Genomic DNA, 12,443 nt, shown 5'->3' on the forward strand with positions numbered 1-12,443 from the left:
GGGCAGCACTCAACATCCTTAGTGCAGAACAAGGGCAAATGACTTTCCTCCTGTCTACTGGAGATCAGCCCATCTCACCCAAAAAAGCACACTCAGCTCTGCAGGCAACTTCAGCTGCAGCAAGAGCTCAGAGATGAGTGCTGCAGGGTCACCAAACAGCCTGGGCTCATTCAGCAAAGCTGCAGGAGTGCAGTGAGCACTAGGTGAGCCACTAAAGCCCATCAGGAATATTGCTCCTTGTCCCTACACCATGGGAGAGGAGCCTCTACCAACTTCTGCCCTGCACCGCTGCTCAGGACACAGCCAATCTGGCAAGGAAGGAGGCCTGGAGCTCCCTAAGACACCCAAAGCTCTCTGAGAGGTTATTAGAACAGCCTGGTCTCTATTTCTCACCCCATATGACTGACATGAAAGGACAAAGCCAGCCCCAGCACAGCTGCAGAGGAATGTTTTTCTTTGACAGAGAGGAGAGAGATGAAGTGGGTGTCACGTTTTTCCGTTAAATTTTTGCCTGTCACCACAGTGGAGCCAGATCACATACAGAAGATTGAAAGCCAGTTAGCAGCAGATGGCAAAAAAACCAGAAGGTAGTAGTTTCCAAGACACAGAGAAGGGACAGAGAGGTCACTGGCAGTATTCAGCTCCACATTTGGATGGATGGCACCAAAGGGGACAGCTCTAGCAATTAAGATCTATCCCATTTAACCACACTGTATTTCCCCACATTGCCTTCTTGATTCCCTACTCACCCTCAGGAGAGGGAATGCTCATTATTTGGTAGAGTATGTGTATCCTTCCTGCACCCATTTAGCACTCCACTCAATCCAGTGACTTTCTTTTCTGCACTTGTGATCTGTGTCTGACAACTCACAGACAGAGAATGAAGAGAAGGCACTGCTCTGAAAAGCTCAGCACCTCAGACGGAATGTGCACCTCAGCTATGCCTTGTTAAACCCCACCATTTTTCACCTGTCTTCTCTACTGCCTATTACTCACTTTAGAGAGGTAAAAGGGCAACATGTTTGCCAGCAAAATTGTGGTCCTAAGCCAAGCTTATTCTTTGCATGCCATTCTTTTTGCTTTTATGAAAGAAAAATAATTTAGCATCCAAGACAGCCTCCACTTTTCACCAGCACTTGAAATCATGGAGGGTTGGTGGGGCCATGGACCAATCCAACATCAGTGCTTCCTTGAAAATAAGGTCTGTCTGTTTTTCTGCTACATACCCACATCCTTCTCAAACAAGCCTTTTTCCTACTGACCCTTGAACAAATACCTCTTCCAGGCAAACCCTGTTCTTTCCAGTGACATCAAAATCAGAGTCTGCTGCTATCAAATAAATACACACATGCACATCAGGTTTGCATCTAAGCACCACTCATAAATCTACTCTGACTATTCCCACTGTGCATTCCTTTAGTCCAAAATGCAGTTCCACTACCCCTTCCCCAGCCAAATACTCCTACCTGCCCTTTCACATTAGCATCAGTACCTGGGCTGCCACAGGGCAAGCTGTGTCAGGGAACTGATAAACCTGAAAGCTAATTTCTACCAAAAAAAGTAATTTCAAAACTGGATGAGCTCGCAGGCAGCTGCCACAACAGCCTGTGGTTACATCCAGGTGCAGAACTGCACTGTCAGGTCTTGTCACCCACAAAAAAAAACCACAGCCAGAAGGCATCTCCATGATTCTGAGAGAGATGAATAGCGAGCAACAGCACAAAAGAATGTGCCTCCTAAAAACACAAAGTAAGAGCTCTGCTGTGAGAGCACCCCTCAGGGACCCACCAGGAACCTATTTCTCTTGGAAAAAGGCAAGATGCTCTAGGGAATCAGAGGAGTTAAAGAGGGGACCTTGTAAGCTCAGGGCTGGTAGCCAAGACAGCCTGGGACAAATGCCACCGAGCCAGGTCAGACACTCTGTGTCTGACAGCAATTTCACCTATCAGTAATTGCTAATCTCATCCACAAAATTATCCTTATCCAGAAGTGAGAGAAGCAGCTTAAGACAGATGATACAAAGATGATGGATGTTTAAACCAAGTACTACGAAGTGACTGGACAACAGCTTTCGGGAATGCAGGGAGGAAGGTGTACAGACAGCAGTAGGGACAGCAAGGCCTGCTAACCAACATTTGGATACAAAAAAGCAGCACCTATCTGCAAAGCCAGCAGTAAAACTTGCCTGGTCAGAGACAGGGGGCTACTTTCAAAGTGTCTCCAAAGCAACAACCGAGTACCTCAGAGGGACCTTTTGACCTGAGGGACCGAGAGAAAAAGAGCCCACAGTGACACAGAGCTCCAAGCTCTTTGGAGGAAGGAGTAGCCAGCAAGGCACAGCACACACTGGCCTCCTCTACAGACACAGATAATCCTAAAAAAGCGAGAGTGCTTTAATAAAAAACTAGTCCCCATCCCATGAGAGGGGAAACTCACGTAGCCCTAGCTAAGAAGGGACTCTTCACATTGCAAACAAAGACCTGCAAAGAGCACAAGTTCCCACCAGCAGTGTAGATAAGTTGAACAACTCCAGACACAGGAAAGCCCTGTCTGTAACACCATAAGTGAAATTCCTTCAGCCCTGCTATCGTGCACAACCTGCTCCATGTGTAAGGGCTGGCTTTCCAAAGGAAACATTTAGAGAGCACAGTGCAAAGCAGTCACGTCCATTAGGAAAAATAATAAATAGTGGGTTTGTACATTATGCTGGCTCATTCCTATCTACCATGCTTCAAAGTTGGTCCCAGAACAGACTGACATTTTTTCCAGCTTCTGTCTTCACTGCAGATCAAGCACTTCACTATACAGTTACAGCCAGCAACTCAATACCCCCATTTTTCTAATTTTAACTGTCAGAAAACAGCAGGGTAAAGTTTCAAGGTCTCCTACTTGTGTTTATCTCAGCTTTTAGAGGTTCTGTAGATCAGTTAGACCCATTACAAGTCAGTGACATATCTCTTGACAAACTGAAATAGTTTTCTTATTTTAATTTGGGAAGAAAATGAGGAGGAGAAATGGTTTTCAGTTCAAGGCACCATGTACAACTAATTTTGCTGTTCAGCAGTTGTGATGTTGACTTTTTTATTGATATGGAAAGTCACTGACAAAATTTAACACTACTGCTTTGTATGAGCTCTGTATACAACTATTTAAAAATCTCACTTTCTCATTTCCCCTCCTCACTGCAATTTTGGAAAAATCTTTACAAGTACTGACTGTACAAATATTGTACATAAAGCCACCTGCAGGTGTATGGGTAAGAAAGAATGAGGGATTTCAGCTTTATGGTTTGTGACCAACAGACCAAACCCCATGTGCAAATAAATGAAGTAGTTCTCCCCCTACCAAAATGAAACAAAAATTGGATCCAACTATACTGACACCAGAGAGCTACATGCAGCCACCACACAATAAGATACAGCCAGCTCCACATCCACACCCGCTGCAGCAACCGCAGCTTTCAATTAAATACACACAGACTGTAAAAATCAAGCCCTGTCATCCATTAAAATAACGACTGCTCGACTCCAAAAGCTCGAGGCACTCCTTGGCAGCTCATCCAGAAGCAGCTTTCCTGCAGAAGTCATTAGAAACACAAAGTAGCAGCAACCATCGTTTCTGTGGCAGAGGAAATGAGTCACCAGGCGAGCTCCGCTGAGGCTCAGAGGTTTGTGATGGGGAGGAAAGAAGGCCAGCTCAGAGTTTCCCCAGCTCATCTTAGATGACAATCACAACCCTGACCATTAACCTTCACCTTTGGTTTTGCTTTCACAGGGAGACAGAAACTTGGTAGCTGCAGCCTGGGAAGTCTCCTCCTCTCATTCCAGCCTACACTACAGCCCTGACCCAGGGCTGAGCTGCCCACACCATCACCAGAGACATGCAAACAGGATCATAGGGCTCAGACACCACTCAGAGACCAACAGCAGCAGCAATGTGACATTTCACTAATTTCAAGGCAATGTGACATTTCACTAATTTCAATGCTTTCATGAGTTCTAAGTTCAATAGGCAGGCTCTTTAACAAATAATCCATATGGGCTACTTGGCACTTGAAGTTACCTTCCAGTTAACCATTCATCCAGACACCCAGGACATGACATCTAGGAATTTAGTCATAAAAATCAGAGCCAGCTGCTGTGCCCCCATACCTGTAGGACAGCTGCAATTCTACATGTGCCATGCCACAATCACATCCATGCTTGCATTCTGCTGCATTTTGCTACCATCTTGAAGCACCATGGGTTAAAACAGAAATGAAAATGGGGAGGAAAATAAAACTGCCTCCTCAGTATTACATAAGGAGGTTTTAAATGTCCTAGAACCACCTGCCTTTTAGCCCCCATCCAGCAATGGGACAGGTAGCTGGCATTTCATGGCGTGTTTGTCAGACTTATCCATCTGCATCACATGTGGCACTTGTCACAGAAGACAGGATCCCAGCTGGGCCATGTCCAACCACAGATCAATTCCAGTGGAGCCTCAGGGCCTCCAGCAGAGCTTTCCCACTTCAGGCCCACCTGTGTGTTATGGAAAGTAACAGCAGCAGCAAGAAGCTGGAGGTTTTGCCACCTGGCAAAACTCCTGCTCCCCTTGGGCAGTGGCAGGTGTTGTGTTTCCCTTCTGTTCGACCACCAGAAAAAAGCACAAAATAACAATAATAACACTAATAATGACAATAATAATAACAACAACAACAACCCTGCCTTGCACAGTGCCAGCACATGGTACTACCAACAGTCACAACAAGCTGCAGCACAGCTGAAGATTATATAATGCAGACACGTGACACATACCATGAACACGCCTCTGGGAAGCCTTTCAGCCTTTGCTTCCATGGGAAACCACTCTGGAAAAATAACTGCTATAAAGCTATCTGGCATCCAGGTGAGCACTGTGGGGACTTTAACAAGACTTTAACCTCCAGGATTGCTGCCTGCCAATAGCAGAGCTGAGCTCCTCAAGGACCCCACTTTCTCCAGGTACAGCTGATGATATCACTGACAGCACCAGTGGGGTGAGGGAAGGGCTCCTCATACAGCTTCAGGCACTGGTGAAATCATCAGCTGTTAAAGAGAAATGTAAATCCCCAGGAGGTTGGATTTCAGCCCTGGTAATTAAGGCAGGCTGGAGCAGTTTAAAATAGAGGTCAAGTTTGTAAGTGTATGCATACTTTCACACTTGTCTGCTACCTCAAATCAACATGAGCCAGGAACAGCCTTTTTGGTCACAGAAAGGTTAAATTTTAACTCAAAATACACAAAAGGCAGTTGGCATGGAATTCTCACCCTCACTAGTCTGTACACACAGGTAGAATGACACTGACCCTTCTTCCTGCTGGTGAGCTCTCCCCTCAGTCATCATCATCTTCTCCCTCCTCCCCCTGCCAGTCCAGCTTGTGCTCACAGGGCTGCCTGACTGTCCCAGAGGCTTTTCTCTAGCCCACAGTTTCCCTGGATGCAGACCTGCAGATCCAGCTAAGGGGCACCTCAGGAGTGTGTGAGGAGCAGAAGATGCTGTAGGACCCGTGTTCCTCAGCTGTGAGGGTGACAGCCAGCACAGGGCATGGGCACTCCTGCACAGGGGGCATGGGAAGGGTCTCCTCATCATCCCAATCTTTCCAGAAAAACCCTGCAGTAGGTTTGCAAACAGCAGAATAACGGGGTCAAACCAGTCCTCCCAGAAGGAAAGCACAGCCCAGGAGAAGAACAGATGTTTCATCCAGAGAGCTTGTTTGTTTGTTTCGGGTTTTTCAAATGATTCTATGAACTTTTGGCCAGAGGTAAATAAAGACCTTGTGTTTCATGGTATTCTCCTCCACATGGCAGGGCACATTCACAAAAGAAAAAGTTCAACAGGCAAACTGTGGGGTTTTTTCACTCTAAAGAATGTCAATTTCATAAACATGCTTTTCTTCTTTAATTCTTCTCACTACACCTACTTTATAACATTTAAGTTGGGCTTTTTCTTTTTTCTGAAACTTCTTTCAGAAGAATTCTTGTTCAAAAACAACCAAAAAGAGAAATTGATTTAATGCTTTTTATTTGGTTTCAAGAGGGTCTCTAAAGAAATCTTAAACTTCTAAAAAGACCCAATCAGCAAGACAGCAAACACAAACAAATCAATGTCAGTGTTACTCCCAAAGGTCATCACAGCCCAATATTTTGCAGATCCAGCTACACATTGCCCCTTACAAAATGCTCATTGTCATAGTATCCAAAGCTGAAAATCCCCAATAAAACTTGAAAACAGAAAAGGGAAAAGCATCCCATTTTCATCCACCAGGATGTTTTCCATCCACCACAGGATGTTTTCTTTATCAAGACACGCTTAATTCTCAGGCTCCTTGAAACAGGGCAGAAAAGACATATCCATGTCACTGTGGCCACAATTCCTAGCCCAAGTGTAAGATCTCCTTCAAAGCACTAATTAAAGAAGACATGAGAACACTGAGTAAGAAAACAAAAGTTAAGAGTGGCAACTCCATTCTCCTCACAAGGATCCAAACAGAGCATGAGGAAGTATGCCAGCACAACTGTAAAATCTGAAGGGGAACACTCTCCAAGGAGCCTCTCATTTCATTCACAACATTCTTCTTGATAAAGAAAAAAAGCCACAAGAAAACAGCTGTTTGAAGGAAGAGCTTTCCATTGTTAAGTGCTCCTGCTGGCTTTTAAAAGCCCAAGCCACCATAAGAGGATTGCCTTTCCCTGGATCCACCAGAAGACCCACATTGCTCAAGAAAGCCCAAGACTTTCAAAGACAAAGAAGCCAAACACTGTTCAAAGACCGTCAGGCGTGCAGCAGGCTCACTTCCTGCTGGGACGAGGCTTGGAGCTTGTGACGGACACGATCCCGGATCAGTCAGACTGTCACACACCACGCACAGCAAATAAGATTTTCCTTGTTTGCCTTACAAGACTAACGCCTAGATCAGCACGGGGCAGTGGCTGCAGGATCACCGCTGCTCCCATGGAGAGCCGGCTGCCTCGCTCCGGGGCTGTATCTGCACATCACCCTCTTGGGTGCAAGGACGAGACGCGGAGCCCGTGGCAGCTCCTGCCAGGCGCCATCCCTGGGGCACAGCCACATCCCGGCCGCCACCACCGTGTTCCTCTGAGGTTCCATCCAAGCACGTGCTCGACAGCCACACCGAGCGTGGCCGCCCCGCGCCTCGCACCAGCAGCGGGCTGGAGGAGACTTCTATGCCGCTGTCCCCAGGTGCTCCGGCACACTTCCACTCGGGATTTACACCGACAGGGGTTTACAGAGGTTTTAAGTCGCTGTGCTTGCGAGAAGCCTCCTGAGTAACAGTGAACCAACAGACACATTTCCTCGGAACTGTCCTAACTGCGTTTTACGCAAGCCAAAATATGGGGATTCCAGCCAAAAAACAAACAACAAAACCATCGAAACTTGTGTCACTTCCTTCCTGTGCTTGGGGAGCGGGACGGAGCCGGGACAGTCTGGTCCTTAAGAAGAAGACACGGCCGGCGACTCCTGAGCGGTCGCCCGGGAGAAGCGGCAACGCCGAGGGAGCAGAGGAAGCCCCGGCCGGGCGGGGGGAAGCGGCGACAGACGGAGCGGGGGCTGCGGGAACCCGGTTACCGGGAGTCAGGCTCGGAGGGGAGGGAATTGAGGCTCCCCCCGGCGCACAGGGGACCCCAAAGGCCTGCCCGGCCCCCGAGGGGCGGCAGTCACGGCGAGGGGCGCGGGGAGCACCTGTTGGCCAAACCCGCCCGGTGCCGACGGTGGCGCCCGCCGGGGCACCCACGGGGAGCCCGAGGAACCCCGCCACGGCCCCCGAAACGCGGCCGCCCACGGTGGCGTCCCAACCATCCCCACCCCCAGCCTCCCGGCGCCGCCGCCCGCCCCCGCCGCTCCTCACCGTGCGGCTCAGCAGCGTGTCGGGGTCTGCGGGCTCGCACAGCTCGCTCAGCTTGCGGTCCCAGTGCAGCAGCGGCGGCTGCTCCCCGCCGCTCTCGCACACCTCCATGGCGGCCGCAGGCACCCGCGCCGGCCCGTCAGTCGGTCGGTCTGTCTGTCGGTCCGTCCGCCGACCCGCTGCCGGACCCTGCCCCCGCCGCTGCCCCGGCCCGCGGATCCGCGCGCTCGCCCCCGCCCCGGCGCGTTCCCTCCGCTGGCAGCAGCGCGCGGGCGTGGCCGGGGAGGTCACCCCCGCCAGCCGCGCGCCGCGCCCCCGCCGCCCCGCCCGCCAATCGGGGGCGAGCAGCGCCGGGCGCCGGCCAATGGGAGCGCGGGCCCCGAGCGGCCGCGGCCGCGAGCGTAGGCGTGGCGCGCGCGGCCAATGGCGCGGCGGAGCGGCGGGAGCGGCGGCCAATGGGGCAGCGACAAGACTGCGGCCGGCGCGCGCCGCCCCGCCCCGGGCCGCCCTCAGGGAGGGACCCGCGGCGGCCCCGGGACGGCGGGGCTTGGAGAGAGGGGACGGGACAGCGCGGCCCAGGGTGCTCGTTCGGCGAGGACAGGTCAGAACGCACTTTCTGAAAACCAGGACTTCACAACTCTGGACAGCCGCACCGAGGACGCTGGTGCCTGCCTCAGATCGGTCCCAGAGCGCTCATCAACCGGCAGCAAAAATAATCCCAGGCAACGGGAAATTATGGTATTTTAAGACTTGTGTTCCTGCCAAGCCGGGGCAAGACTGACATTCCATTGTTCTTAAAAAGTGACAAGTTGCCAAATATTTAGGGTTCCAAAAGCTGGCCATTGCTCAGTGCTCGTCTCAGCTCAGGCACGGCCGGGTGCTGCGGGCTCAGCTCAGCACCAATGGACATTTCCAGGCTGCCTTGTGCAGGAACAGAACTGGAATTCCTGGCGTGTTCTCTCTCTCTTAGACCTCCCCTGAGACATTACCTCTGCAGCAGCCAATTCTATGCACTCACAGAGCCAGACCCAGCTTTGGAGAGTCCAGACTAACCCTCAGTGGAAAACAAGGCCTGAAGGATTTCCCAACACTTAATAGGCACAGCAGCAACAAAAATAGGAAAAATTATGGTGATTTCACCAGGTTTGTTGCTTTAAAGTTTAATAAACTGCTGAAGTTTATTTAGGGAAAAAAAGTTGTGACAGAAGTTCCACTATCTAAGATCACCTGCAAAGTTATTGTGAAAGAAGTCAGTCTGATATTTGCCTTCAGCAACAAAGAAAAGCCAAATTACCAGTACCTGAATTACTACTTTCCACTTTGGCAAGCCCAACCAGAGGTACAAACTTCTTGTTTGTACTGCCAGGCACTGTTATCAAAGCAATTCCATTGTGCCAGTCCAGAGATGCAGATTGTGAAATTTGTAAAGGTCAGTTCCTGCTCCAGGAGCCTCCATGTTTTCATTAGATGTGTTCTTCCTTTCAAAGCTTTTGAGGCCTTGTGATAATCCCTTTAACAAAAGGCTTTCCATCACCCTGCTGGCTGAGATGGACACCTTCTAAAATCACTGCTGTGATAATTTCTTGGGGCTGGGGCACTAAATTAATGCTTTGCCCATATGAGAAGTCTAAAGGGAGACCATGTTTGCCTTGTAAACAAGAGAATGAAGGCCACCGTGGAAGAAGGTGGTCCTGACTAGGTGAGTGCAGCTTCCTTTGCTGAGCACGATGAGAACAAGGGGCTCCCAAGGACTGGTGTTTGACCAAGAGTACTGGGCTGAATTTTCTCACCCTAACACATTTCTCAGGCAGAAATATTTATTTAAGGAAGTTGCACCGGCACACACTTCTGTCCTTCCCCCTTGGGTAAATCCCTCGTACAAGCTGAGGCACCCTGGGCAAACAGCACGCTGCTTTCACCAGAGGTTTCTACTCTTCCTGCACCATATAAAGCTGTGTCCCTCTCCCCTCTGCAGTTCTCCAGGAGCTCTCTTTATCATTGGTACTGAGGCACAGCTCCTGCTGTGAGACACAGAGCTCCTGAGAATTCTTAAGTGTGCTGGAAGACTTCTTTGGCCACTGAAATACTTTGACACACAAAACTATCAATTTCTGGGGCTATAACATAAAATATAAAACACAATATTGGTAACTGGGCATCCTGCCCAGTTACTGACACATTATTAAAATTAGTCTTCAAGGCTAAGTTTTGAGCTTCAACATCTCTGAAACAATGACCCAAGACTTGGTAAGGAAATGTGACCAATCTGCTTTGCATGGAGGCAGCCAACAGCACAGAGACCACGCTGATGTGTTTGTGCTGCAGCAAAGTTCTTCTTGGGAAAGGAAATCTGAAATAGCAAGGTTCTGCTAGAGGCTGGAAGCACATACAGGGCACCAAGAAGGAAGAGACAAAAGTGGAGGAAACGAATCCTTTCCAGAGAATATAAATTATTCAGTGTGCTGATACAACACATGGGACAGCAGTCTAATGTGTCACATGTTGCTGCCCACAGACTGACACTACACCAGCAATCAGGCACTGGGGAAAGCACCTTAAAACCTACAAGAACATGATAGAGACACAGCTATCCTAACTTTATCCCATACTCCCTGGAGGATTTGAATGGTGGACTTCAACAGTTACCAGCCTGCTGAAAATCAAGGCTGTTTCTCCATGCTTCATTACTTTTCTCTTAGAACAGCTATAAAAGTATTATTAAGTTCAAACTCATGTAATTCCGAGAGTATTTTTGATTTCTTCTTTTGTGTAAGACCCTTTCCTCACCCCACTCTTCTGAAGTGGGTTTGAACTCACCCCGCAGCACAGGAGGAGAGTGCAAAAATCAACCAAAAATCTACAAGAACATAAAAGGGTGGGGAGTTATTGTCTGCACATACAGGGTAGGGAAGAGCTCAGCTTTTGTTTACTGAGAATTCTGCTCCCTTTCTACAAGGAGCAGAAAGCCCACACAGAAAATACACATTGAAAACCAAACCAGCTAAGAAAGAGGAGGCTGCTAAGGCAGAGCTCCAAACAAACACCACTTAAAACATCAAAGAACAAAGCAAGGAACAATACAAAGCCTGGCAAAGGAAAGGTGCTTGCTTTCTCCTTGCAGATCCGGGTTACAGAAGCCACAACTCCTGCAACCACATCATTACTCAGTTCTTGATCAGGTCAGCTGCACAAAGGTTCATTAAATATTTACAGGTGACATTTTTCTGACTTGTGACAACCAGGATCAAGATAACCATCCATTTTCTACAGCTGCTCTGTTTAAATCAGTTTGAGAAACCAAACAGCAACAGAGCCCACAGGATGAAAACTGCCAGGTTTCTGACCAGTAAAAAACTTACCCCTTGAAAGCAACAGAAGACAGCCACAGCTAGAGATTTCTTCAACAAATTCAGCACCTCTTGAAGAGTGCATAACACAAATTTCAGGTCTAAGAATATAAAGAATAAACCAGTAGCCAATTTCTAATCACAGCAGTTACTGGAGATTTTTGTGAAATGGCCAGGTATGGTAACAAGCTGAATTTTTTACATGCGACTAAACAACAAGCAGAAGAAAAATCTCACACACACTGACACACATTCCCCACAAAAGGATGTCTCAGGAGAAACCCTGTGAAAGTTATTTCTTTGTGTGTTGTGCAAAGACTTTTCTTGCACTAACAAAGCAAATTTCTTGTGTAAATGAGATTTAATCACACTGCTGTGCTGAGAAGCTCACCACTGCCAAGATAAACAGACACCAAGTCTTAGTTTGTACATTTAGACATGCTCAACTACTTGGCAAAAAGGCTTCCACCACAGAAATTTCAGAGTTAAAAATAGAAGGTGGGTTTGAGAATAGTAAAGTTTTCTTCCCACAATCTTGGCATTTCATTCCTTTTCTGACACATGAAAAAAGTGGGATAGCCAGCCCTGCAGACAGCCTGTTACTAAACCCACATAATTGGTACACTGACAGAAATACAGGCTCCCTTTACCAGAATCTTCCTTGCTGTTGTACCCAGGGGTTTTTCTAAGCTCCAGTTCAGCTTTCCTGCCTTTGCATTCCCTGCCCCTCTGCAAGGGCTTTCACCAGGCCCCCCCAAGCACTGCTGGTCTTGAACTGAATTGCAACCTGTGTTTGGGAACGCAGACACAATTCCCCCCAACCCACAGAAGACAGAGGAGGAGAACCAGAGGGCTATTTTGGTGATGCAGGACTTGATTTCTTTAGCTTTTACTTCTTCGTGCCTCCTAATTTCTGTGGACAGAGAAATTACTGCAGAATAACGAGAAATAAAGTTGAAAGGGTTCTTTGCTGTGTGACACAGGCACAATAACATGGTGTCTTCCTCAAACCAGCCACAAAAACAAGCAGAGAAGAGAGTGTTTCCTACACCTTACAGCAGGCTGACAGAAATAACTGAGTGCCATGGAGCTGCTTTGCAGACCAGAATAGCTCTGCCTCAGAGCTGCTCAGAAACGCTCCAAATACTTGGTGAACAGGCTGAGATTTTAAAAAGAAGTCACCCATATTTATCTTTTGTAATTATCTCCAT

The 12,443-nt window shown here is 48.3% G+C and overlaps 1 protein-coding gene across 2 annotated transcripts in view; it reads right to left on the reverse strand.

Moving 5' to 3' along the window:
* The window catches only part of CREB3L2 (cAMP responsive element binding protein 3 like 2), a 75,223-nt gene extending 67,102 nt beyond the window's left edge, over positions 1–8,121 (reverse strand). Inside the window, exon 1 of one of the 2 annotated variants that reach the window (XM_059845934.1) lies at positions 7,889–8,121. In XM_059845934.1, the coding sequence (XP_059701917.1) occupies positions 7,889–7,996 (108 nt within the window). In that variant the 5' untranslated portion in view covers positions 7,997–8,121. The remainder of the gene's footprint in view (positions 1–7,888) is intronic. The other variant, XM_059845933.1, reaches the window with a different exon arrangement.
* Between the last annotated feature and the right edge of the window lie 4,322 nt (positions 8,122–12,443).

The sequence above is a fragment of the Haemorhous mexicanus genome, chromosome 5 (genome assembly GCF_027477595.1).
Source record: "Haemorhous mexicanus isolate bHaeMex1 chromosome 5, bHaeMex1.pri, whole genome shotgun sequence".
Taxonomy (NCBI): domain Eukaryota; kingdom Metazoa; phylum Chordata; class Aves; order Passeriformes; family Fringillidae; genus Haemorhous; species Haemorhous mexicanus.